This window comes from Monodelphis domestica, chromosome 2 (genome assembly GCF_027887165.1).
Source record: "Monodelphis domestica isolate mMonDom1 chromosome 2, mMonDom1.pri, whole genome shotgun sequence".
Lineage (NCBI taxonomy): Eukaryota > Metazoa > Chordata > Mammalia > Didelphimorphia > Didelphidae > Monodelphis > Monodelphis domestica.
Window position 1 is genome coordinate 241,672,317 of NC_077228.1, and position 25,347 is coordinate 241,697,663.

At 37.2% G+C, this 25,347-nt stretch overlaps 1 protein-coding gene across 7 annotated transcripts in view; it reads left to right on the top strand.

Annotated features, from left to right (window-relative positions):
* MXRA7 (matrix remodeling associated 7) overlaps nucleotides 1-25,347 on the top strand; it is a 47,123-nt gene that overhangs the window by 15,773 nt on the left and 6,003 nt on the right. The window contains exons 3-6 of one of the 7 annotated variants that reach the window (XM_056814253.1): nucleotides 4,155-4,232; nucleotides 8,776-8,872; nucleotides 10,194-10,273; nucleotides 13,312-14,772. In XM_056814253.1, coding sequence (XP_056670231.1) covers nucleotides 4,155-4,232; nucleotides 8,776-8,872; nucleotides 10,194-10,227 — 209 coding nt within the window. In that variant the 3' untranslated portion in view covers nucleotides 10,228-10,273; nucleotides 13,312-14,772. Of the gene's footprint in view, nucleotides 1-4,154; nucleotides 4,233-8,775; nucleotides 8,873-10,193; nucleotides 10,274-13,311; nucleotides 14,773-25,347 lie in introns of those variants that run through there. The other 6 variants (XM_056814252.1, XM_056814249.1, XM_056814251.1 and 3 more) reach the window with 6 other exon arrangements.

The window sequence follows — 25,347 nt, forward strand, 5'->3', positions numbered from 1 at the left end:
CCATATCAGAAAATGAAATCCAACAGGCCATCAAAGAACTCCCTAAGAAAAAATCCCCAGGGCCCGACGGATTCACAAGTGAATTCTATCAAACATTCAGAGAACAGTTAATCCCAATACTATACAAACTATTTGACATAATAAGCAAAGAGGGAGTTCTACCAAACTCCTTTTATGACACAAACATGGTACTGATTCCAAAACCAGGCAGGTCAAAAACAGAGAATGAAAATTATAGACCAATCTCTCTAATGAGTATAGATGCAAAAATCTTAAATAGGATACTAGCAAAAAGACTCCAGCAAGTGATCAGAAGGGTCAACCACCATGATCAAGTAGGATTTATACCAGGGATGCAGGGCTGGTTCAATATTAGGAAAACCATCCACATAATTGGCCATATCAACAAGCAAACCAACAAAAATCACATGATTATTTCAATAGATGCAGAAAAAACCTTTGATAAAATATAACACCCATTCCTATTAAAAACACTAGTGTGACATGGAAATCACTTTAAAAGACTGATATATATTAATTTAAGGTCGCCAAGGAATTCAGCTTTGTAATTCCTAAATGAAAACTCAAGTCAGCAGTCAACCTTTTATGGAGTTTTTAATTACAAACAGGAGGAAGAAAGGTATTAGAGAGAGGGGGGAGGGGGAAAGGGGAGAGAAGGGAATAGGGCTTAAATACCCCCTCTGCTTAGGCTGGGCCAAAGGCCCAAGCCCTTAGATAGCTGAGGCAAAGAAAAGAGATCAGTCCCTATCACTCACGTGACCAAAATGGAGAAACAGTCTCAGGGGCCTCCACCTCCAGCCTCCTTCAGAGCAAGCCCTCCTCTCAGACCTCTCCAGGAGCTCTCCCTCCAGGACCTCTCTCCTCTCAGCCTCCTTCAGAGCAAAACCTCTCAGCGCCAAACCTCTCCTCCTGTCCTCAGACCCCGCTATCTTTAAGGAAACGATCTAAGTCCCCTCCCCCCTCAGTTCTCACATCTACCAATCACTATCGATGTCTCCCCTGTGCCAATGGTGGCTCTAGCTTAACCCAGGACCACCCAGAGGTCTGTTTCCTTTGCACATGTCTGTTGAAAGTCATATTCTCAAATAATTAAATCTTGACCTTTGCTGCAGCCCTTCCTAAATCCTGTTACTCTGAGTAGGGTGGAGATTGTAAGTTCCAAGGCCTGGTTCTGTCATTCCAAGTATCTCTATTGTATCAATTCTAAAATCAATCATGACTCAAAGAACTTCCTGTTCTATGCTTAAGCATAGATCAAAGCCCTTTCCATTGTTTAGCAAAAGGTTTCTGTCCTAAAGTAGTCTTAAGTAGGGAGGAGAAGGATCCTCCCATGCCAAGGAGTTTCACATTCCAATAGAGTTCTTACTATCAGTAGGAAATTTTTCAAGTATGGAATTTCCCAATGGGAAAATTTCCAACATTCATAAGTCTAAGAAATTTTAAGGTTTACACTAGAAAGCATAGTAATAGAAGGGTCATTCCTAAAAATAATAAACAGTGTACATCTAAAACCATCAGCTAATATCATCTGCAATGGGGATAAACTAGATGCATTCCCAATAAGATCAGGAGTGAAACAAGGATGCCCATTATCACCTCTATTATTTGACATTGTACTAGAAACACTAGCAGTAGCAATTAGAGAAGATAAAGTAATTGAAGGCATCAAAATAGGCAAGGAGGAGACCAAATTATTGCTCTTTGCAGATGACATGATGGTCTACTTAAAGAATCCTAGAGATTCAACCAAAAAGCTAATTGAAATAATCAACAACTTTAGCAAAGTTGCAGGATACAAAATAAACCCGCATAAGTCATCAGCATTTCTATATATTTCCAACAGAGCTCAGCAGCAAAAACTAGAAAGAGAAATCCCATTCAAAATCACCTTAGGCAAAATAAAATACTAGGAACCTATCTTCCAGGACAAACACAGTAACTATATGAACACAACTACAAAACACTCTCCACACAGCTAAAACTAGACTTGAACAATTGGAAAAACATTAACTGCTCATGGGTAGGACGAGCCAATATAATAAAAATGACCATCCTACCCAAACTTATTTATCTATTTAGTGCCATACCTATTGAACTTCCAAAATATTTCTTTACTGATTTAGAAAAAACCATAACAAAGTTCATTTGGAAGAACAAAGGATCAAGGATATCCAGGGAAATAATGAAAAAAAAAATACAAAGGAAGGGGGCCTTGCAGTCCTAGATCTCAAACTATATTACAAAGCAACAGTCATCAAAACAATTTGGTACTGGCTAAGAGACAGAAAGGAGGATCAGTGGAATAGACTTGGGGCAAGTGACCTCAGCAAGACAGTATATGATAAACCCAAAGATCCCAGCTTTTGGTACAAAAATCCACTATTCGATAAAAACTGCTGGGAAAATTGGAAGACAGTGTGGGAGAGATTAGGTTTGGATCAACACCTCACACCCTATACCAAGATAAATTCAAAATGGGTGGATAACTTGAACATAAAGAAGGAAACTATAACTAAATTAGGCAAACACAGAATAGTATACATGTCAGACCTTTGGGAAGGGAAAGACTTTAAAACCAAGCAAGATATAGAAAGAGTCACAAAATGTAAAATAAATAATTTTGACTTCAAATTAAAAAGTTTTTGTACAAACAAAACCAATGTAACTAAAATCAGAAGGGAAGCAACAAATTGGGAAACAATCTTCATAAAAACCTCTGACAGAGGTTTAATTACTCAAATTTACAAAGAACTAAATCAATTGTACAAAAAATCAAGCCATTCTCCAATTGATAAATGGGCAAGGGACATGGATAGGCAGTTTTCAGATAAAGAAATCAAAACTATTAATAAGCACATGAAAAAGGGTTCTAAATCTCTTATAATTATAGAGATGCTAATCAAAACAACTCTGAGGTATCACCTCAGCCTAGCAGATTGGCTAACATGATAGCAAAGGAAAGTAATGAATGCTGGAGGGGATGTGGCAAAGTAGGGACATTAATTCATTGTTGGTGGGGTTGTGAATTGATCCAACCATTCTGGAGGGCAATTTGGAACTATGCCCAAAAGGCGATAAAAGACTATCTGCCCTTTGATCCAGCCATAGCACTGCTGGGTCTGTACCCCAAAGAGATAATAAGGAAAAAGACTTGTACAAGAATAATCGTAGCTGAGCTCTTTGTGGTGGCCAAAAATTGGAAAATGAGGGAATGCCCATCAATTGGGGAATGGCTGAACAAATTGTGGTATATGTTGGTGATGGAATACTATTGTGCTAAAAGGAATAATAAAGTGGAGGAATTCCATGGAGACTGGAACAACTTCCAGGAAGTGATGCAGAGTGAGAGGAGCAGAACCAGGAAAACATTGTACACAGAGACTGATACACTGTGGTACAATCGAAGGTGATGGACTACTCCATTAGTGGCAATGCAATGTCCCTGAACAATCTGCAGGGATCTAGGAGAAAAACACTATCCACAAGCAGAGGCCAAACTGTGGGAGTAAAAACACCAAGGAAAAGCAACTGCTTGACTACAGGGTTTGAGGGGACATGTTTGAGAAGAGACTCTAAATGAACACTCTAATGCAAATACCAACAACATGGAAACGGGTTCGAATCAAGAACACATGTGATACCCAGTGTAGTGGTGCGTCAGCTATGGGAGAGGGCGGGGGCGGGGGGGGGGGAGGAAAAGAAATGATCTTTGTCTCCAATGAATAATGTTTGGAAATGATCAAATAAAAAAAAAGGAAAAAAGTGATGGAGAAAATGTTGATAATGCAAATTAAACAAAAATTTGTTGTGAGAACTTTTTTTCCCCACCGAGCTAGTTGTTAAACATTTACAAGCACTCCCCTGTAAAGCCCAAATTGTTCTCAAACACACCTCCTAATAAATACTTTGTTTTATGAGCCCTTATCTGAGTTGCCCCAATCAAACATCTTATGAGTTTTATTCCTTCCAGGTTTGACATGGCAGAGTGAATAGAAAGGGAAGTTTATGGTCTCAGTTATCAGAAGAGGATGTCAGTGAGACCCCACAGTTCCTCTCTTATATTCAGCTAGTCCCAGGTAGTAATTGATTGGTGTTAGTGTCATGACTTCTCTAAATATCTGCCTTGATTTCAGATGAGACTGGAAGAGAAAGTTCCTCTGATCGTCTTGGGAAGCCTCTTGTTATTGAAACTACATGGCCTGGCCAGAATGGTGATATTTATATGTCACTTATTATATTATGCTTTATTAAATTAGAGCCCTTTGAAAAAATTTGTGATATCTGATTCAAAATGAGGCAGTTAAAGACAGCATGGTACATACTGGAAAGAGCACTTGATTTGGATTCAGAGGGCTACGTTTGAATCTAAGGACTGCCATTATTAGTTATGTGATCTTAGGCAAATAATTGGACTTCCTTAACCCTCTGTTTCTGTAAAAGGAGAGGGTCAGATTAAGTGAACTCCAAGGCCATTTTAGCTATAAATCCATAATCTCATGAGTCAAAACAGATCTTAGATATAACTCATTACTACCACCTGTGAATCTTAAAACTGCTCAGACTCTACCTTAGAACATTTGGTTAAAGTTATTCCTTATTTTAAACAATGAAGGTACTTGATCAGGACTGCATTGGGAATTTTACATTATTCCACCCATATTTAGGCATACCTTAAGGGGAAGATAAAGTTGTAAAACTCCTTACTGAACAATGAAAAAAGTCCCCAACCCATACTTATAGTGAGGCCAGGCCCTTAAACTAAGTCTATTTTTAGATCTAATACAAAAGGGTGCTAAGTACCTATGAAGGTCAAATTAATCACTAAAAGGGCAAGCTTAGCAAAGAGATGTGAATTACTCAGAAGTTTTAGTCTATCTAGAGAAGGTGATAACAAGATGTGAATTAAGAAGGTGATAACAAGATGTGAATTAAGAATGGTCAGTCCACGTCTACTGTGATTGGTAGATGTGAAAATTTAGGGGAGGTAACATAGGAGAAAATTCTCTTTAAAAGGAGGTCAGAGGCCTCTGGACATATTGCAGCTTAGAAAGCTGAATTGGATTCTCTCAGTGGCTGAACTTAGTTGAGCTCAGGGGCTGAACTGGAGGGTCTCTCTGAACACTAGAGTTTTGCTTGAAAGGATCTTGTGGTGAGTGATTAAAGACTGACTTAGTTTTCTCTCTTAAGGAGAAAGGCCTAGGCCCTATTTCCTTTTACTCTCTCTCTCTCCCTTTCCTTAATTCCTTAATTTGTATTAATTAAAATCTCCATAAAACCCAGCGGACGGGTATTTTGGGAATTTTTCCCATGGTGACCACTTTATTTTATTTTTTATTTTTTATTTTTTTATTTTTAAAACCCTTACCTTCCATCTTGGAGTCAATACTGTGTATTGGCTCCAAGGCAGAAAAGTGGTAAGGGCTGGGCAATGGGGGTCAAGTGACTTGCTCAGGGTCACACAGCTAGGAAGTAGCTGAGGCCAGATTTGAACCTAAGACCTCCCATTGCTAGGCCTGGCTCTCAATCCACTGAGACACCCAGCTGCCCCCTACTTTATTTTTAATATAAAATCAAGACACTAAAAATTTATCTTTGCAGTTTTGGCAATTCAAAGTCTTAAACCCATATTTTTGCCATCACAGTTTATGGCAACCACTTTTTTGTCTGTAACACACCTCAATCAGAAGATCCATTTATATCCATAAAACCAAGATCAGTGTTTCCTTCTCATTTTATTAACTGTAAACTTATATGAAAATGCAACTGAATAAACTAGAAAAATCTGTTTCCAATATGGTTGATTCTATAATTTTTCTGTGGCTTTTATGGTAATCAACAAAGAAACCAACATCCAACTAATTGTGATTAAAAGGAGCATTCCATCTCTGACATCTTCTCTGACTTTCTCCCATGTCAAGAATGTTTTCCTTCTCTGCTCTAATAATCTCATCTCTTATAGAAGACTATCCTAATCCCTTTTAATTCTAATGCTTTCTTCTATTTATATTATATCCTATTTAGGATAGCTTGCTTCATTTACATGTCAGTAGTGAGCACCTTGAGGACAAGAACTGTCTTTTGCCTTTTTTTATACCCCCAGCTCTTAGCCCTGTGCTCCTGAAACATGGTAAGCACTTAATAAATGTTTATTGATTGATATTTATTGATCATCAATCCTGAATATAAAATCACTACATATATTTTCTACATACTCATTCTTATCTCTTTAGTTAATCTATGTTTTGCAATTTGCATAATTTCTTAAATTAAATATCCTGAAAAGAGGGATGGAGGACTGGAGGTATAAAACTTTGCATATGGTATAAGATGCAATCACTTGGTTGGTGATTTTGCTTAAATATTTTTTCCTTTGTTGCAAAAGAGGTTTTCGTTGCTACAAGTCTGACTGTGTGTGTGTATGTGTGTGTGTGAGTTCTTTCCTCTTTTGTTCTTTCAACATCTGCCTAGAAATAGTTATGGAGAGGCAGACTAAAACCCTAAACACTGTGAGATGTCACAGTGAAAGAGAAAATAGATTTAAAAATTGTTGCTATGAGATACAAACTAATGCTAAATAACAGATTTTTTTTCTTAACTTAAAGATTCTAGATGCCTGGAATATAATGGAGAACCCACTAAAAAATCCCTAACTTCAAAAACTGGTTTTGAGGAAGCAGTTCTTTGGGGGTTTATTGTTGAGGATTAGAAAAAATCCCACATGCTTCAGATATATTTCTGGATCTGGTTAACCCCAAGCTCCAGGGGGCTTTGTAGAGTTTTCTTTCCTTTCGATTCTTTTATTTTCTTATAAATGCCACACTTGAAAAGCCCCAGTCTGAGAAGAAAATGTGCCTTGACTTTTTATATTATTAGGGTATAAGGTATAGAGAGACATGATTTGGATTCTTAAGATTGGAGTAACAGAGAGATGAAGACTTCCAGAACAGTTGGTTTCCAGAACAAAGGCTTAGTTTCTATAGTAACCTAAAAAGATCAAAGTCGGAAGCAGAATATGATTAATGGAGCTGTATATTTTACACACTTAGAGAAATTAGATATATACTGATTTGAACATATATGGACTGATTTCAATGTATTAGAACAAAGACCATTCCCAGTAAATTAATGATCAAAGGATATGGACATGAAGTTCACAAAAGAAAAAAGCAAATTCAACGACCATATAAAAATGCTTCAAATCTCTAATAATAAAAAAACTAGATTAAAACAGCTCTGAGACTTTAACTTTGAGATAGTCAAAGATAATGAAAAAGTGTTATAGGTAAGACCCACTAATGCTGGGGTTGGGGGTGGGGTTTTCGTGAAAATGATACCAAACAAAAAGTGGAAGAATATCAGTGAAACATTTAAATTAGGAATACCCAGGAAAGAACAGGAGGAGATTCAGACGAAGACACTGTTTTGTTGTTGAAATTCTTGATTTCTTTTGCAATCATATTTTAAAATGTTCTTTGTACATATGTTTATGTTGTTACTCTGTAAGTTCAGAGTAAAATATTAAATATGATAGGTCATTCAGTCTTTCCCTTCCTCAGTAGAGTCTGGAAACTTTCTATCACACTCTTGGGTTGTGATTGTTGAGCTTAAAAGCTTACTACTTAAAGAAAATTATTTCCTAGTAAAAGAATTTTCTCCATCCCAAGTTTGTCCTCAGTTACATTTCTGACCTTTTTACTATTCTTTCAGGTATTTGCTATACTATTCATTACTATGCATTTACTTAATATAATTTTTTCTTTCTGATATTCTTTTTGCATATTTTTTATCTGTTTTCACTGATTCTCCTTTTTGCACGTTTTTAACCAGTCAGTCAGTAAACATTTGTTAAGTGATCATATTCAGACTGTTTGTGGTCTTGGTGTTGTTTAAGTTTTTCTTGTTGAAATAATGATACTACACTCTGGCCTATACCTTTTAAGTTTTTTCTCCAAATATTTGGCTTAAAATCTCTTACAAAACAGTATCTCAGGATCCATGAATGCATTTCCTTCACAACAGGGAGGCTTATAGGAATTTGTCAAATGTTCCTTTGACTTTCTGGTGTCAGCAGTGAAACTTTGAAGAAGAACCAGATATGATCATAGCTAGATTGATTACAAGCAGATTGATTTTTATTTAAAACTAATTTTGTGGGGACTTGTGAACAAGAAATAGGGCACTGGAAAAGTGTTTAGAATTAAATTACAGGTGAAGAATCTTAGAGCTTTATTTGAAAGGGGTAGAACTAATGTCCCAGATGCTAGGAATGAGAACATGTATTTCCCCTGAAAAACATTATCTCCAATGCACTGAGAGAAATATTGCAGCAGCTAGCTGCCTCTGTGGTGGAAGGAGGCTGAAAATGTTAAAAAAGGAGGTGGTATTTCTTTCTTTCTTAAACAAAACAAAACAAAAAACCTCTTACCTTTTCTCTTATAATCAATACTGTGTATTGATTCCAAGTTAGAAGAATGGTAATGGCTAGGCATCTGCCAGAGGGTAAGTGACTTGCTCAGGGTCAGACAGCTAGGAAGTATCTGAGGTCATATTTGAACTCAGGACCTCCTATTGCTAGGCTTGGCTCTCAATCCACCGAGGCACCTACCTGCCCCCAAGGTGGTATTTCTTTAGTAGAAATTTGCTTATTTTTGTAGTGAACAAAAGGTAAAGGGGGCCTTTCTGAAATTTGTGTTTTCATTGAAACTTGTGAACTCATGAATGTACTCTACTCATATACATTCTCCTTTTCTGCAGAAGAGGAGACGTTTTCCTTTAAATATAGCCCTGGGAAGCTAAGGGGAAACCAATATAAGAAAATGATGACCAAAGAGGAGTTGGAGGAAGAACAAAGGTAGGTTGTACTATTCCCCAACCTGTGTGTTAAAGAGCCCTTTGTTGGGAAAACTTAGCTCTTTATATTCAAGGGTCTTCCATAGTCTCTTAGGATCCAAGAGGAGTATGTAAAATAATCCTCTCTGAATCCTCTGGAACATCTCTCTTCTCTTCTTCTCCATTTTTATATTTTAAGGTTTCTTTTCTATTAACTATTCTTTTCAGCTCTAATAATATTCATCCCTGAGAACTTCCTGAACATCTTTGTTAAAAAGAAGTTCTTTACTGTTCAAGGAGACAACTTTTGATTGAAGGGCAGGGCCAAGCTCCTAGTGTAGGTAAAAATCTCTCTGCTTCTGGAGGACCTATCCCTACCTTTTCCCACTTCCAAAGCTTGTTGTTTCTGAAGAGGTAAATCCTAGAACCTCATTTACATGGAGAGCTCATGACAAAACCAATTTATCATTTCAGCCCAGTGCAAGATTCTTCCAGATCAAGTCAGATTATCAGCAGGTGCTCCCTTCCATCCTCACTCCACAAATCCTTCTCCCTCCTTGCCCTGTGCTCGAAGTGTAATCTTTTTGTTCTGGACTGTGGCACTCAGAGGGCAGCTGCAACTGCAACTACTCAGCTTTTCATTCCAGTTTTTGTCCCACCCCCAGGCAAGGATCCATTGGGTATTCAGAGTCATCTTATATTTCATTTACCTTCATTCAGTCCTGCTAGGGCCACTGTGGAGAATATTTGCAGAAGGGAGGATAGTGACAGAGAAATGATTGTTTTCAAGATGGTTCAATAATCTTCAACATATGTACATATGCTGGTGGTGCCTCTGTGTGCCTTTGGTTCATTTGGTAAAGTCGGAAGCATCTACAGCAACTTGCATAGATTCTTGGTCTCTAGCATCCCACAGATGTTTGATGTGATATTAAGCCCCACCCACCACTACCACAAACACATCCATCATCACCATGAAATGATATTTCAGAGTCCAGGTGGACTGGAAGGTTGTATTGTTTCAATAATGCAAAACTAGATAACTTTTTTACTTTGTTTGACAGGATGCTCTTATTATCCACTGGCCCTGGCAACCTTTCAAGTATCAGAAAATATCAATAATAAACAGTGTTGGGCTTTCTAGCCTCCCCTCAAGCTACCCTTTCAGACTACTACCATATGTTTCTCTCTAGAACAAAATAATAAATATATCCAGGAAAGTAGCACCCTAACACACCCACATTAGGCCACCTTTGTTAGTGCAAACTACCCTTTGCTTTCCTTCAGGTCTTAACCATGCTGTCTCTTTGGTCTTATCAGGTTTACTTCCCTTTATATTACAGGATTGAGCTGACCTCTGACTTCACTTGCCTGTAGCAAGTACCTTAGTTCTGTACCACAAATACTCTCCCAAATCTTTTTGGTAAGGATACCGACTTCTTAGCCTAGTGGTGCTTCACTTGTATTGTCTGTGAATGTGTTACTCAAAACTGACATGGTCTAACTCTGTTTTCTCCTACTTTTCCTTCATAACCAATTTATAAATTGTATTTTCCATTTGAACCTCATCCATCCTTCATGAGCATCAAGAGTCATGAGCAAAAACAGAATATATAATTCCCTTGATGACAATGAATGTCCATGGGATGAATGATTACAGGTTCATTTACAGTCATAATGGGACAGTGGATAGAGGAATTAGTCTGGTCTAGGACTGTTGTTTCTAGAAAAATAAGAGAAGAATCTGGAAAGCAAATGGGATTACTCTACCATCACCATATTTATACTTATACCTTGCATTATGGACACAAATGTTGGTAAATACTTAACATACATGCACACACCTGCACCTCTAGGAAGAGATAGTCCTTTTGTGTTGTTATCTTTTAATTGTATTCCCTTGAGATGACAGCTGCAACTTATTAAAAAGCTGCCACAAAGCCCACTACATTGTACTGGGAAAACAGTACATTGCAACAGAGGCAAATTTTATTTCTCAGGGCTTTAATATAAGTTAGTGATGAAGGGAATAAAGCAGAATTTGTCTTTCTTTCTGTAGAGTAGAAACAGGAGTGGCTGGACTCAGAGGATCACGTAATTAGGAGTCTTAGAGATCATTTAGTTCAGTTCCCTCATTTTATAAGACTTGCCCAAGGGTTTGGCTAAACTCAAATGGCTTTTCTGCTATAATCAATATATTATAGTTTGAGGTTTGGAAAATAAGGTAATCTTGTGGCCAGGAGACAGGAAAACCCTAATTAGGATTTCAGTAGAAATTTAGTCTTTGAGCCAGTAATGAGCTGTGGACAGTAAGAGGACAGTGCTTTGGTTGCTTTCAGAAAGGCTATGTTGTTTATTTACACTGTCAGAGATTCTTATGTCACTCAAGGTCTTTACACCATAATCCCAGCCTCTCCTTGTCAGGATCAGAATTTTGTATTCTTATAGTGCCCTCCCATGTGTATGTGAAACAGTCCCCCCCCCCCCCCCTTGCGCTTTAAACCTGTCCTCAACATCATCATCTCCTATGATTTGGTAAAGAAAAAGATTAGTAGATGAGGTCCACCAATATTTTCCAAGAGCAAGAATCTCTCTCACACACACACATGTTTCCATTACTACCATCCTGGTCAGCATGAACCTCATATTTCTAAGATATCTCTATGACTGACTTCTTGTCTGTCTTTTTGTCTATAATGTCTGTTTTTCCACCTTTATTTGTATATGAGTAATGAAGGTGGCCTCACTTCTGAGTGCTTCCTCAAATCCACATTGCTCTCATTTGTTTTCCTTCATACCTTGGGGATTCAGGACTAATATGTCTGGCTTTTTGTCTTTTCATCTTCTCCAGCATGATATTTTGTTGGGGGTGTAGAAGTCATTGCTGCAATTAGTCAAGCAGTAAGAAATAAGTCCTACTATGTACCAGGCACTGGGAATGAATGCAGATACCAAAAATGAAAACCCATATTCAAAAAGAGCATACATTCCAGTCAGGAAACAAATATGTATATAAGTAATATATAGAATAAATATAAAGACAATAAATGCATAGTAGATAAAAGGATTTTAGGAGAAAAGGTAATCAATGTTGGGTGATTGAGAAAAACTTCTTATAGGGGCTAGCTAGGTGGCTGAGTAGACAGTCAGTCCTGGGTTCAAATCTTCCCTCAGATTCTTATCTGTGTTACTCTGGGCAAGTCACTTAACCCCAATTACCTACCCCTTACTGCTTTTATGCTTCAGAACCAATTCTAAGGCAGAAGGTATGGGTTTTTTAAAAAAGATATTGGAAATAAAAAAAAAAGGGAAATATATGAAGAGAAGAGAATAATAATACATACTGTGATTATGTGTATTTTTAAAAGAGCCACAAAATAAAGAGAAAATACAATGGGAACTTAAAAGCAGAGAATATTTATATTAGTACATATATAATTTATATATTTTAAAACAAATTGTGAACAATGTGGAGTTTGGTTTTACATATAATTTTTAATGCATGTGTTTATTTAAATTTGGGGGTGGTGGTTACTAAATATATAAAATAAAATTTAAAAGAACATTGATGTAAGAGGCAGTAGATTCAGAAATGAATCCTGTCTCTATTGTTTGATACCCTTATAACCACTATGAGACACTCTACCTCCCTAGGCCTTAGAGTCTCTCTGCAAAAATAAGATAGTTGTTCCAAACTGTGATCTTCTTTCTAGATCTCAAAATGAAAAGGTGGGTAGGGGTGAAACTAGGATTTGGTCTGCCCTTACTTGCTTTCACTAAATCCCTTGTGGACAGTAACAATAAATGTTCTAGTGTAAGAGAGGGGAAAAGAAGCTTATGGAAAATAAGAGGATCACTGAGGTGGGAGCTACAGCTGGTGGCAATCATTCTGTGCCTTGAGGCCTTCCTGTGCCAGAATTACTTACATTGCAAGGTTCAGGAACAAAAGCAGCATATTTTGAAAGAGAAAAAGTAGAAGTTCTAGATAGCCCTTCCTGAGAATCCAAAGATCCCCATTGAAATGGCCAGGAGGCCCTGATCCTTGAGGGGGCATTAGAGGGATATCTCTGGATGTGAATGCATCTTGAACCACCAAAATGATAAATACCTCTCAGCAAGTATTGAAAAGCCTAAAATCATTCCCTATTCTAATACCCCAACATTCAGCTTAAGTTTTTTTTTGCCAATGAATTGAAGCTGCTCTTTCCCTGATGATTAGGAAATAAGCCAGGGGCAACGTGAAATAGGTACTCTAGTTAGTGTCCACAAAAACAAGAGAGCCATTGATCTGTTGCTGATGTATGAATGATAACAGTTGACCTTCTTGGGAGCCACCTGGTCCCACTGCATATTTCACATTGTGTAACATGGTGGTGATATGGCATGATACCCTTGACCTGGGCATAACCTCAAGAAGCCTTGTCCCACCTTATCCCTTCCATTGTCTTTCTTCCTTTCTAGGACAGCAAGTCTCAAATCTCCTCCAATTCTTTTTCCATATAAAGATAACAAGCCCTGACATTTCTTTTCAGCATCACATATAGAAGAAACTAGATCATTATACAGTGTTGCTGATGGAAGGAGGATCAAGATTCAAGATGAAGTTGTACATCATCCACTTGGGCATTCTGGAGATATATACCCAAACAGTCCACAAGTATCCAGCGTGCTTTACTTGACAACTTCAAGGAAAGCAATTCAGAACAATATATGAATATGCACTAAACCTTGACAAGGACCCAGAGGGAACTGATCCTGAATCGGGAGTAGCCAACTCTAATATTAACATTAATGCTCATTTATCTCCTGTCCCCACCTCACCCCCCAAAAAGGAAAGAAAACAAATTGTTGCTGAGCTGGATCTTAAAGGATGATAGAGATTCTGTGGGGCAGAGGTTATGAAGGAATGCATTTCAGGAATGGAGGAAAGCCAATGCAAAGGCACAAAGGAGATGGAGTATCATATATAAGAAATAGAGAGGGCAGTTTGGCTGGATTGCATAGTGCAATAGATAAGAGTAACATACAATGAGACTGGAAAGATAGATTGGGCCTGGGTTATAAAAGGCTTTTAAAATTAAGCTAAGAACTTTATATTTTAACCTAGAGTCAATACAGAGCCCCTAGTATGAATCAAGTAAGGCAGTGACATGATCATTTTGTGCTTAAGGAAAATGACTTTGGTAGCAAGAGCAGTGTGGAGGGCTAACTAGAGTTGAGGGAGACTTGGAGCAGGGAGTCTGTTTAGTAAATTTTATTTTTTTTTTTGCAGGAATCTGTGTTAGAAAGTAGTGAGGGCATGAACTTAGAAAGTAGTTGTGTGAGTAGAAAGAAATGTTTTTAAAAGGTCTTCCAAACAAAGTTTTGTTTATTAAAAGATTAGCATTGATCATAAATCTATCTAGCCAACTTTACTTATTATAACTATTTACATTTAAATTAATCTAAATGAGTGCAAATATCAATAATATAGGTCTTGATCAATGGTACATTTAAAACCCAGTGGAATTGAGCATTGGCTACAGGAGGGAGGAATGGAGGGAAAGAACATGAATCACATAACCATGGAAAAAGTTTTCTTAATCAATTAAATAAAATTTAAAAAATAATTACTATTTTTCAGTCACTCTAAGTTTTTAATCAGAATTTGGTATTGGCACATTAATTCTTGCTTACTTTTCCTTTTTCCTTAAAGTTTATGATCTTTTTAAATTTTTAAATCTTTCAAATTTTTGTTGTTTATTTTTAACATTTATTTTTAAAATCCTGTTTTGAATTCTCTCCCTCTTATCCATCTTCCCACTAAGACAAGAAATGTCATATCAGTTATACATGTGAAATCACACAAAACACATTTTCATATTAGATGTGTTATTAAAAAAAAACAAGTAAAATAAAGTGAAAAAATGATGCTTTAATATGTACTCAGGCTTTATCAGTTTTCTCTCTAGAAGTAGGGAGCATCTGTCATCTTGAGTCATTTGGAATTGGAATTGTTTTGGATCATTGTATTAATCAAAGTAGCTAAGTTATTTGTTGATCATTGTAATGTGTTGTTGTTACTCTACAATGTTTCTTGGCTCTGCTCATTTACTTTCCATGAGTTCATATAAGTCTTCCTAGGTTTTTCTGAAACCATCTTACTCATCATTTCTCATAGCACAATAGCATTCCATCATAATTCTATACCAAAACTTGTTTAATCATTCCCCAATTGATGGGCATCCCCTTAATTTCCCATTCTTTGCCACCACAGAAAGAGGTGCCATAAATATTTTTGTACACATAAGTTCATAGAAACAGATATTGTAAAGGTAAAAACAAGAAGATATAGCTTTTGATTGGATAAGCAGAATGAGGAAGAATGAAGAGTTAAAGATAATGCCAAAGTTAGGAACCTTAGTAGACTGGAGAACAGAAGTGCTTTAAATATAAGAAATTTGAAAGAGAAGAGGGAAGGTTGGGATAAAGAGTAAACAGTTCATTTGTGGATATGTTAAGTTTGAGATGTCTCCATAACATCTGGTTTGAAATATTCAGTTAGTAAAACAATTGGTTATGTGAGACTGAAGCTTAGTGAAGAGGCTAGGATCTGTTAATCATCTCTTTAGAAGTGATCATTAACCAGTAGAAACTAATGAAATTACTAAGATTCAAAAAGGGGTGGGAAAGAGAGGAAGGAAGAGGGGTGTATGATTAAGGTACATAAGGTCTGCTGGAGAAAACAGAAGGAAATGGGAACATACATATGAGTGAGAAAGGAAACCAACTAAGGAAGAATATAAGGATTACTTTGCAATGAAGGCTCAGATGAAATTGCATAATAGGACTTTATAATACACTTAACACAATTCTGTGGTACTTCCAGCTCTATTCAACAGCACCTAAATAATTGTTGTCCTTCATAGTTGGAGAGGACCAAAATGATATTACTATGTCAAGGTCAATGTACAGTATATCTGACAGTGGCTGATCAGACAATATGTGCTCCAGTTGGACTGAACATTTGGATTGGAGATGTCTCTAAATTTACACATTTCTTTTGTGTTACTGAAATTCTGCTTTGCTCAGTCTTTTTTGATGTGGGCACAGCATGCTGGAAGGGCTTGTGCCAGTGTCTATCATGTCTTTCAACTGATAATATGGTTCTTAAGAAAGAATTTTAGAGTGTTGAATTGCTTCTTCTGACTTCCATATAAACTTGTGTAATTTTTCCATAAAAGTCTTTTAGGGAAATGTACATATGGCATTCAAACAACCTGGCCAGGCCATCAAGTTGTGCTCTCTGCAATAGAATTTCAATGGTTGTCAGTGAACTGGTCCACAGCATTCAAAATTTCTCCATTTGCAAAAACCAATGGTTCCACATATGGATGGTGTAATGCTGGCTGGTGGAAAACCTCTGTTTTCTTGTTAATTTTGTGAGGCCAGAATTAGCACAAATGGCAGAGAATCAATCCATATTCTGTTGCATCTGTCTCAGAGGCAGCACTGTGAGTGTACAATTGTCTGCAAATAGAAAGTCACATACCAACTCTCCCTTCACTTTAGTCTTAGCTTCTAGCCTTTTCAAATTAAATAATTTACATTCAGTATAGTAGTTGACCTTAATGCCATTTTCATTCTCATCAAAGATATTCTACAACATTGCTAAAAAAAAATATCATGCTAGAAAGCATGGGAAGCAAGCACACGGCCCTGCTTCACTCCATTTCACTAGGAAAGTGAGAGCATCATTCAATACCCAGAATCCATTTAAGCATGCCATCATGGAACTGAATACTTCAATACCTCTCAGTTCTTGAGTAGAAATGAAGAAAATGATAAGCATAATTTGGGACAGAGGTGGTAAAGGATGAGTAATAATAGGCCAAGAACACAGGATTTGAGAGTAGAGGAAAAAGTGTAGAGATGACAATTAAAGAGAGATATATGGACACATCCCCAACCTACTCCTTCATGGAAGTGAGAAGTCCACAGGTGTTACACATTGCATGTGTTTTTTGCTCTTTTTCAATGTACTGATCAGGTATGCTGACTTTTTTTTCTTCTCTAAAAAATACTCTGTTATTTGACTATATGGGAGGGGGAGGAGAGATAATTGTGATAATTTAAGAAACAGAAGATAAGGCATTTTTTGTGGCTTCCCGAACCCGTGAGAAGCCACAAGATAGAAAGATAGAGGAAGGATAGAAGTTTAGGATACCCCGAGGGGCGTGGTGGAGCCAAGTTAGAGATATGAGGTGGCAGAAATGAGTCAGAAACCAGGCCTTATTGATTATAATGGGGCCACAGCAGAATCCCGATCTTAGGATGTTGCAGAGGCATAATCCATCCTGAGATCCACAATTAATACCACACAAGTCTGAGACATGATAAAGAGAAGAGAGTGCCTGGCTGAAAGCCAGGTCCCAGGTGAGAGAGGTAGAGAAGGAAAGGAATTAAAGATGGAGCTTGGCCAGAGGCCAAGCAAGGACAGGCATCAGTGAGAGCTAAGATCCAAAAGAGCGCCAGAGGGCGGAGATTGCTGTGGCCCTGTTTTTAATCTCTTTGATATGCAAATATACACAATACATAGGGATGATTATCATTGGTTAATGACAAGGTATAGGTGTGGTTTCTCTTAGCCAGGTGAACACAAAGAAACCTGATTTCCCGCCTAAGCTGGGAGAAGCTGGGGTCAAGGGTCAGAGGCTTTTGCTAGCCATGTGCAAGACTGAGCATGCTCTCTTCTAAGACAATCTTTACATTCTGTTTCCCTTGTCCCTAGATAGGTGTGGACTGCTACATTTTTTTTTTCAATAAAAAGGTGTAGAGTTGAATTTTCTAACTGTAGGATCAAGTTTGGAAAGGGAGAGAATTGAAGTTAGAGCAGGAAAGTATCCTGAAAAAGTACTGAGGAGTGGAAGAATAAGAAATCTAAGAGATGTACAGAGAGAGAAGAAATTTTGGTCTGATAAAAAGAATTTCATACTTTTTAATTAGGCAAGAGAAACTTGTGAGTACTGGTGAAATTCCTAGAGATATTAGTTTTAAACTGTAGATCTAATGTCCTAGACATGACCTAATATAATAGATAGATAAATTTACGTGCATCACCACCAACCCTCTTAAAACTGCTGCTGCTAACCTCAGTTAAATGGATTTGTGGCCACTGTTCTGTCTATCCTTGATGTCCCTACTTATCAGTTTTTGTTTTTAGTTCTTTCCTTTATTCACTCAGTTGTTTCACTATAACAGGTCCCATAGTTTCAGATTGATAAATGGATATTTCAGTAGCCATATGTTTCAATCTTTTTTAGGAACTTATGTGATACTTAGTGGATTAGATCTTTCTATCATCCCCCAAAATCTTCGTTCATAATCCTTTAGGGCAATTGGCAATTGTATACCATATTTGGAAATAAGAGACCCCAAATTACTTCTTTCGTATATTTTAGTGGACTTATCCCAATTACACACCTATAAAAACATCAGATTTCTTCTACCAAAGAAACTACATAATTTTGAGATGTCTTGGACTGGAGAATGAAGAACTTATATTTATGTGCCATATAGATAAGATTGAATGGTGCTTAGTGATGTCTGCTGTATAACTTTCTCTTATCACTGAGCTCGTCATTATTTTTCTTAGTCCCATTATCTTCTCTGTCTCATGTGTTCAGCTTTTTCTGAACGGTCTGCTCACAATGGTCCTATGTTTACAACTGCATCATATGAGTTTGGCGTGCAAGAGATGGGAACTAAGTGGAAACCTTATGGGCTTATATTGTTCCCTGGCACAGTGTCCTTAAATACTGAACTACATTGTGTCTAAATAGAACATTAATAGTACAAGAAGCTTAATCAAAGATCTGGGTTTTTTTCCGCCCTTTTATCTTCAAATATGGCCAGGTATGCGCTGTCTTTTAAAAATTATTTAATTTTTTAATACTAATGAAGTTTATTGAAAGATATTTTTTACAAGCAGAAGTAGTATCAAGAGACCTGAAAATGGGAATATTGTGGTTACTCAGATCTATGTCTCCATTTTGATCACCATCTTTCTGGGTATTGTAGAAAGGCCTATGGTCTCAGAGCTTTCCAATGGTAGTTACAGCTCCTTAGATACCTCATGGAAGTTGTGATACCCATAGACCTATGTGGCTCACCATCTTTTCCTTTTCAGACATATACAGTGATTTTAAAAAAGTTTTGATTGATGTTTTCAATTCATCTCCATAGTCATCCCAAGTATTCCTCTCCTATCCCCTCCCAGAGAGCCACCCCCAGGACAAAATTTTTTTAGAGAGGGAAAAAAAGTCAGCACAACGGTTCAATATACATTTAATAAGTCTAAAAAATGTGAAATCTGTAATACCTATGGACCTTCAAGAAGGGGTAAATTGGGGGTGTTTTTTCATCTCTTCATTTGAGTCCTGTTTCATTTTCATAGTTTTGTTACATTTTTTATTTTTGGTGGGTTGTTTTCTTGGCTCTGCTTTTTAAAGTTTCTGTCTACTCTATGTTAATTCAGGTAGATCCTTCCATGCTTCTCTGTATTCATCATAGGCATCATTTCTAATTCATGTACCACACTTTGTTTAGCCATTCCATGTACCACACTTTGCTAAACCATTCCCTAGTTGATAGGCCTCTACTTTATTTCCAGTTCTTAGCTTTAACAAAAAAAAAGTGCTGCTACAAATATTTTGGATGATTTGGTACTTTTTTTCTTATCAATATGTTCTTTGGGGTATAAGCATAGTAATGGAATTTCTGCTTCAAAGGGTATGGATATTTTAGTCACTTTATTTACTTAATTCCAAATTACTTTTCAAGGTTTATCATTTCACAGCTGCACCAACAATGTATTAGTATGCTGGATTTTCCACAACCACCTTCTCTTCCTAGCTACTTTATCCTCCTCTGCATTTGGTGACACAGTGGACATGATGCTGGGTCTCGAATCTAGAAGAATTGAATTTCAAATATGACCTCAGATCTTTACTAGTCAAGTGACCCTGGACAAGCTGCTTAATTTCTATTTGTCTAGTTTTCTCAACCATAAAATAGAGATAATAATAGCATCAACCTCACAGCATTGTTGTGAAGGTCAAATGAGATAATATTTGTAAAATCAAGCACCTGGCACATAGTAGGTCCCTTCCTTGTCTCTTCTCTTCTCCTCTTCCTTTTCATGACACTAGTATCTCCTGGCTTTTTTTCTGTTTGAATATTGCTTCTCATTCTGTTTTGATGTTCATCATAGAACATATTCTGTAACTGTGGGTGTTCTCTGAGACTATTCTAGGCCCCTTCTCTCTCTACAGTCTCTCTCAGTGACTTCATCAGCTCCCATACATTTAATTATCATCTCTCTGCCATGACTCCCAGATCTGACTGTCTAATCTCACTTTCTCTCCTGTTCTGAATCTCCTTCATCATCAGTTGTCCATTGGATATTTCAAACTAGATGTCATGATGACGTCTCAGACTCAGCATGTCCAAATCTCAACTCACTATTTTTTTCTCTAAAACCTCCCCTCTTTCAAACTTCCCAGTTTTTAAAGCACTACTATTCTTCTGGCTTCCTAGGTTTCTAACTTTGGTATTATCCTTTTTTAAAAAAATTTTATTTTAATAACAAATTTCTACATGTTTCCCAAAGTTATATGATCTATATTGTCTTCCCTCTCCCTCCCAGAGCTGACAAGCAATTCAATCTGAATTATACATGTATTATCATGCAAAACATATTTGCATATTATTCATTTTATAAGCAAATAATCTTATAGAACCAAAACTCTAAAACATATGCCCCAAATAAATAAGTGATAAGTCATATGTTTTCATCTGCATTTCTACTCCAACAATCTTTGTCTGGAGGTCGATAGTATTCTTTTTCACAAGTCCTTAGATTTGTCCTGGATCATAGTATTGCTATTAGTAGAAAAGTCTATCACATTTGATCATTCCACAATATTTCATTTCTTTGGTATTATCCTTGACTCCTCATTCCACATATCCATGCAGTTTCCAGATCTTGCCACTTTAACTTCCAGATCTCTCACCTTTGATTACTTTTCTCACATTCACAACACCTTAAATTCATCCCCTCATTACCTCTTCATTAGATTATTTGGAGGAACTGATAAATGAATTACAAGTTATTATTTTGAATTATAAATTACCAGTCCACTTATATGTATCAAAGATATAGACCTTCAGAGATTTTATCACCCGCTATTCTCATGGTCTTCCATACTGCCTTTTTCAGAGGCCTTTTTATTTAGAATTTTAAGATATTTAATTTTAAGTGCACAGTTCAGTTTTACTCCTTCCTCCAAAATCCTGTTTTGAAACCAAACCCTGTAATACTTTTGAAGTATGTGGGGTACTTGAAGATATATAGAGATGTTAACAGACAGTATTTAGCCTTCTCTGAAGGAATTTATTGGCTTTTTTCCTTTGGCCAGTTCTGACTTTTAATAAGAGATGGTTCATTGACTACTAGGAAGCAAAAGCATGGTTATCATTTACTGATTTTGCATTCTTGTCTATACGTAAAGAAAGTATTTTAAAATTTTGAGGACATTTTGAAAGATATCTCTGTTGGTTAGCAAAAAGCCTCTTTGCGGGTATTCATACCAGCTCAGATGAATTCCTGTTGGAAATTTTGTAGGAGTAGTAATTATATTATTTTTAAGTTAGCCTCTTAGTTTTGCCTTTATTAAAAAAAAAAGAAGAAGAAGCATGGATTGACTACATTTTTCTGAGATTTTAAGACATGGCCCAGCCAAAAGTACTAGATTTTTGCATTTCCTCTCCTTGACAGTATTCATATTATACTAATTTTCAAGTCTTGAAGTTGTTAGATAAATACTTTTAAAAAATCAACCCCTGAGAGTTTTTTTTTTTCCTATATAACAGAAGCCCAAGAATTCCATCACTATTCTTCTAGCCCTTCTTGGACTTATTCCACTGTCCATACATGTCTGTTCTAAACCTCATGCTTTTGGCTGCCATGGGTTCAGGGCCTGCCCTGTCTGCGACTTTGGGGGTCCTTAACTAGATGTGATGGCATAGATGTGAATGAATGATTGGAAGACAGTTGAGAGTGTCAGCCTGTAGCCAGGCATCACAAGGAACTGCTTCGCTTGGCCCAGGGTTGTCTTTATTTTTATACCTCCCCCCCAATGATTACATATTTCCTTGGCACACAGTTTCACTATTCAACATACATGTTCTTTACAGATATTTGGATAAGTCATACATTAACTTTTAACAAATTGTTTGATTAACATTCTGTGATTATGCTACATACTATGTTGCTATTGATTCTGACAACACACACAAAGCTTTTGCAAAAGATAAATGTTTTCTTGTCACAGGCAGTGTAGCTAGAGGTCAGTTCTCATTAACCTGTGTCAGTTTGGAAATTTATGGTGGTTTAATTAATATAGAGGGAAGGAGTTAAGGAGAAGGGAGAGGGAAAGGGTATAGAATTTCTCCTGCCTGGCCTGTGCCAGGGGGAGTTCAAAGTCCTCCACCACAAGGTCTCTGAAGAAGATTAGTGGCTTTCTAAGAGGATGTGTTTGGAAGGTAAAGGAGAAAGAATCAGCCTAAACTCTGACAGAGCTCAGTAAAGATGCCTCATCTGAACTAGGCTACTCAGCTTCCTCCAGTATGGTATCAAGGAAAACTCACTGCTAAACCCAGACAATAAGCAGCTGCCACGCAAGATGCCGAAACACTCAGCATGCTCCGCCAGACACCTCTCCGCCACCAAAGAGGACAGAGAGAGGAAATGATGTGAAATACATAGATGGTTTTTACATCACTTTCCTGAGTCTTACATGGACCAATGGTAGCTTAAGCTTGACTTGGGACAGCCCAGGGGTCTGTCAGTTGTTTCTGATTTGTCATTTGCTAGCACATATCTGTCATAGGCCATTCTCCTAAATACTTAATCCTTAAGTATGGGTGTAGACAGTCCTGTTTTTGTTAGACTAAGTAAGGTGGAGTTCTCACAGAGAAGAGACAAGAAAGGGGAGGATAAGGGGGAATGTTTGCATCTGACTATTTACCCCATCCCACTATAGTTAATTTCTAAGATTAATCTTTTTCTAAGCTAAACTAAACTAAAGATTACTAAGGTTAATTCCTAACAGAGAGCCCAAATTCTCACTTAGAGTTCTTTGGTGGGTCAGGGAGCAGGAATCTAAGTTATGGTGTCCTTTGATGTTCCAGGCAAGGTAGAAATTATTTTCCCTAGTCAATCTGTCCATCAGAATGACTGGAGGTTTCCTCTCTACCTCTTCTAGTTGATCCTCACAGGCAGGCTGTTTGATAGATGGTTTTTCCAGGGGAGTCTCAGATCCACAGCATTAGTCTTCACTTCCAGCTCCAGACTGACTGTTGGAAACCACCTCCTTCAACAGCTTAGAATGTTGACCCAACCAGCTCTTAGAGAATTCTAGGCTGTCACTCAAACTCTTGCTACCATAGTAAGGAATTAACTTATAGATCCAATAGGCACAGAAAATATATATCCTGGCTCTGAGGAAAATATTCTGTAAACCTTAAGTTAAACTCTCTATAAACATCAATTAATAAACATAGATTAAATACCTACTCTGCTCTAAGTACTATGCTAAGTACTGGGGATACAAAAAAAAAAAGGTCAAAGGCAGCCCCTGCCTTCAAGGAGCTTATAGTCTAATGAGGGAGAAAACATGCAAAGAAATATTTACAAAACAAGCTATATACAGGATAAATGGGAAATAATTATCAGAGCGAAGGCACTGCAATAAAGAAGGGCTGGGAAAGGTTTTTGATAAAAGATGAGGTAAGGAAGCTAGGAAATCAGTTGGAAATAGGATACTGAAAAATAGCATTATCATCTGTGTCTGGTTTGGGTATCAGAAATTTATTTAGCTTGGAAAAACTTCCATTAATTAGCACAACATGCTAAAGTAGGGTAACACCTTACAACTAAAATTCACATTAATAACTCATTCATTCTCATGGATTTAATGATCTATGCTGATGATTCTCAAATCTACCCATCCTGCCCAGATTCTCTGCTGACCTCCAATTTCACATCTCCAGTTGCCTTTCAGAACAAAGGGATGGAGTGTCTTTTTGTGGAACAGCAAGGAGACCATTGCCACTGGTCTGAAGAGTGTTGTTAGGGAGTAAGGTGTAAAAATTCTGGGACTAGGTTATGAAAGCCTCTAAATTCTAACATGATCAGATTAAGAAAATCGCTGGTGACTGAATAGAAGATGATGGTCTGGATTGGGGAAGAGACTTGAGGCAGGCAGACCCACCAGTAGGCTATTATTTCATTGTTTCATTTATTTTACTTGTCCCAATTTTTGTCTGTCCCTCATAAAATAAATGCTTCCGTGATTACTCTCCGTTTTCCCAAAGTTTTTCTTCATTTATTTTGTCCCACTTTTGACCTGTGCCTTTTAAAAGAATTGCTTCCTTGTTTGATCTACATTTTTCTTCAGTGAATGTCAAACCATTTAATGGATATCACCTTATACATCACCAGATTATTTGAAAATGAATTCTACATTTCATTCATTCAACAAGAATTTATTATGATGTCAGGAGTTACACAGATACTAGAAATTCAAAGAAAGACAAAACAATCCTTTACTCTCAAGGAGCTTACATACACAAAGGAAACTAAATACAAAATATATTTATAATATTATTCAGAGGAGAGGGAAAAGGAAGAGACAGGTTAGATGGCACTTGTGTAGAGTCACAGGTTAAAAAAAATGGGATAAATAAAATGAATGAGGAAAACATTTGGAAAGAGCAATAATTTGATGGAGTGCATTCCAGACTCTATTCATTCCAATACAGAGTCTGGGGAGAGGGAGGGAAGTGAGGGCACAGAATGAGTGGGGGTGAGACACAGCTTCTGCAAAGATAGAGAAATGAGAGATGGAATATCCTATATAGGAAACAGCAAGTAGGGCCAATTAACCTGAAATGTCAGTTTCCTAAAGGTGCAATAAGCCTAGAAAGAGAAAATGGAAAGAGGTAAAAGGCTTTAAAATACCAAACAAAAGAGAATAAAGTATCCTATAGGCAAGAGGAAGCCACTGAAGCTTCTTGAGCAGGAGGAGATCCCTCAGTTCTTCCTGCCCTCAGGTTAGAACATTGCAAATCTGAAGTATCCCCAGCCTGACTTTGATTTACACTGAGTTGGGGGTGGGTAGCATAAAGAAGGGGTTACTCTCTTGTTTTGCATGTACTCACACAGGCTTTTCTGATCAAATTGTTCATAGGTTTCTGGCTATCTTTTTGCATAATCTTGGGTTAGGTGAAAGTCTTACTTATAAACACTTTTACTTTACATCTTAGAATCAATATTGTGCTTTGGTTCTAAGGCAGAAAATTGACAAAGGCTAGGCAATGGGCAAAGTGACTTGCACAGGGATAGTTAGGAAGTGTTTGAGGTCAGATTTGAACTCAAGCAGTCCTGCCTCTGGA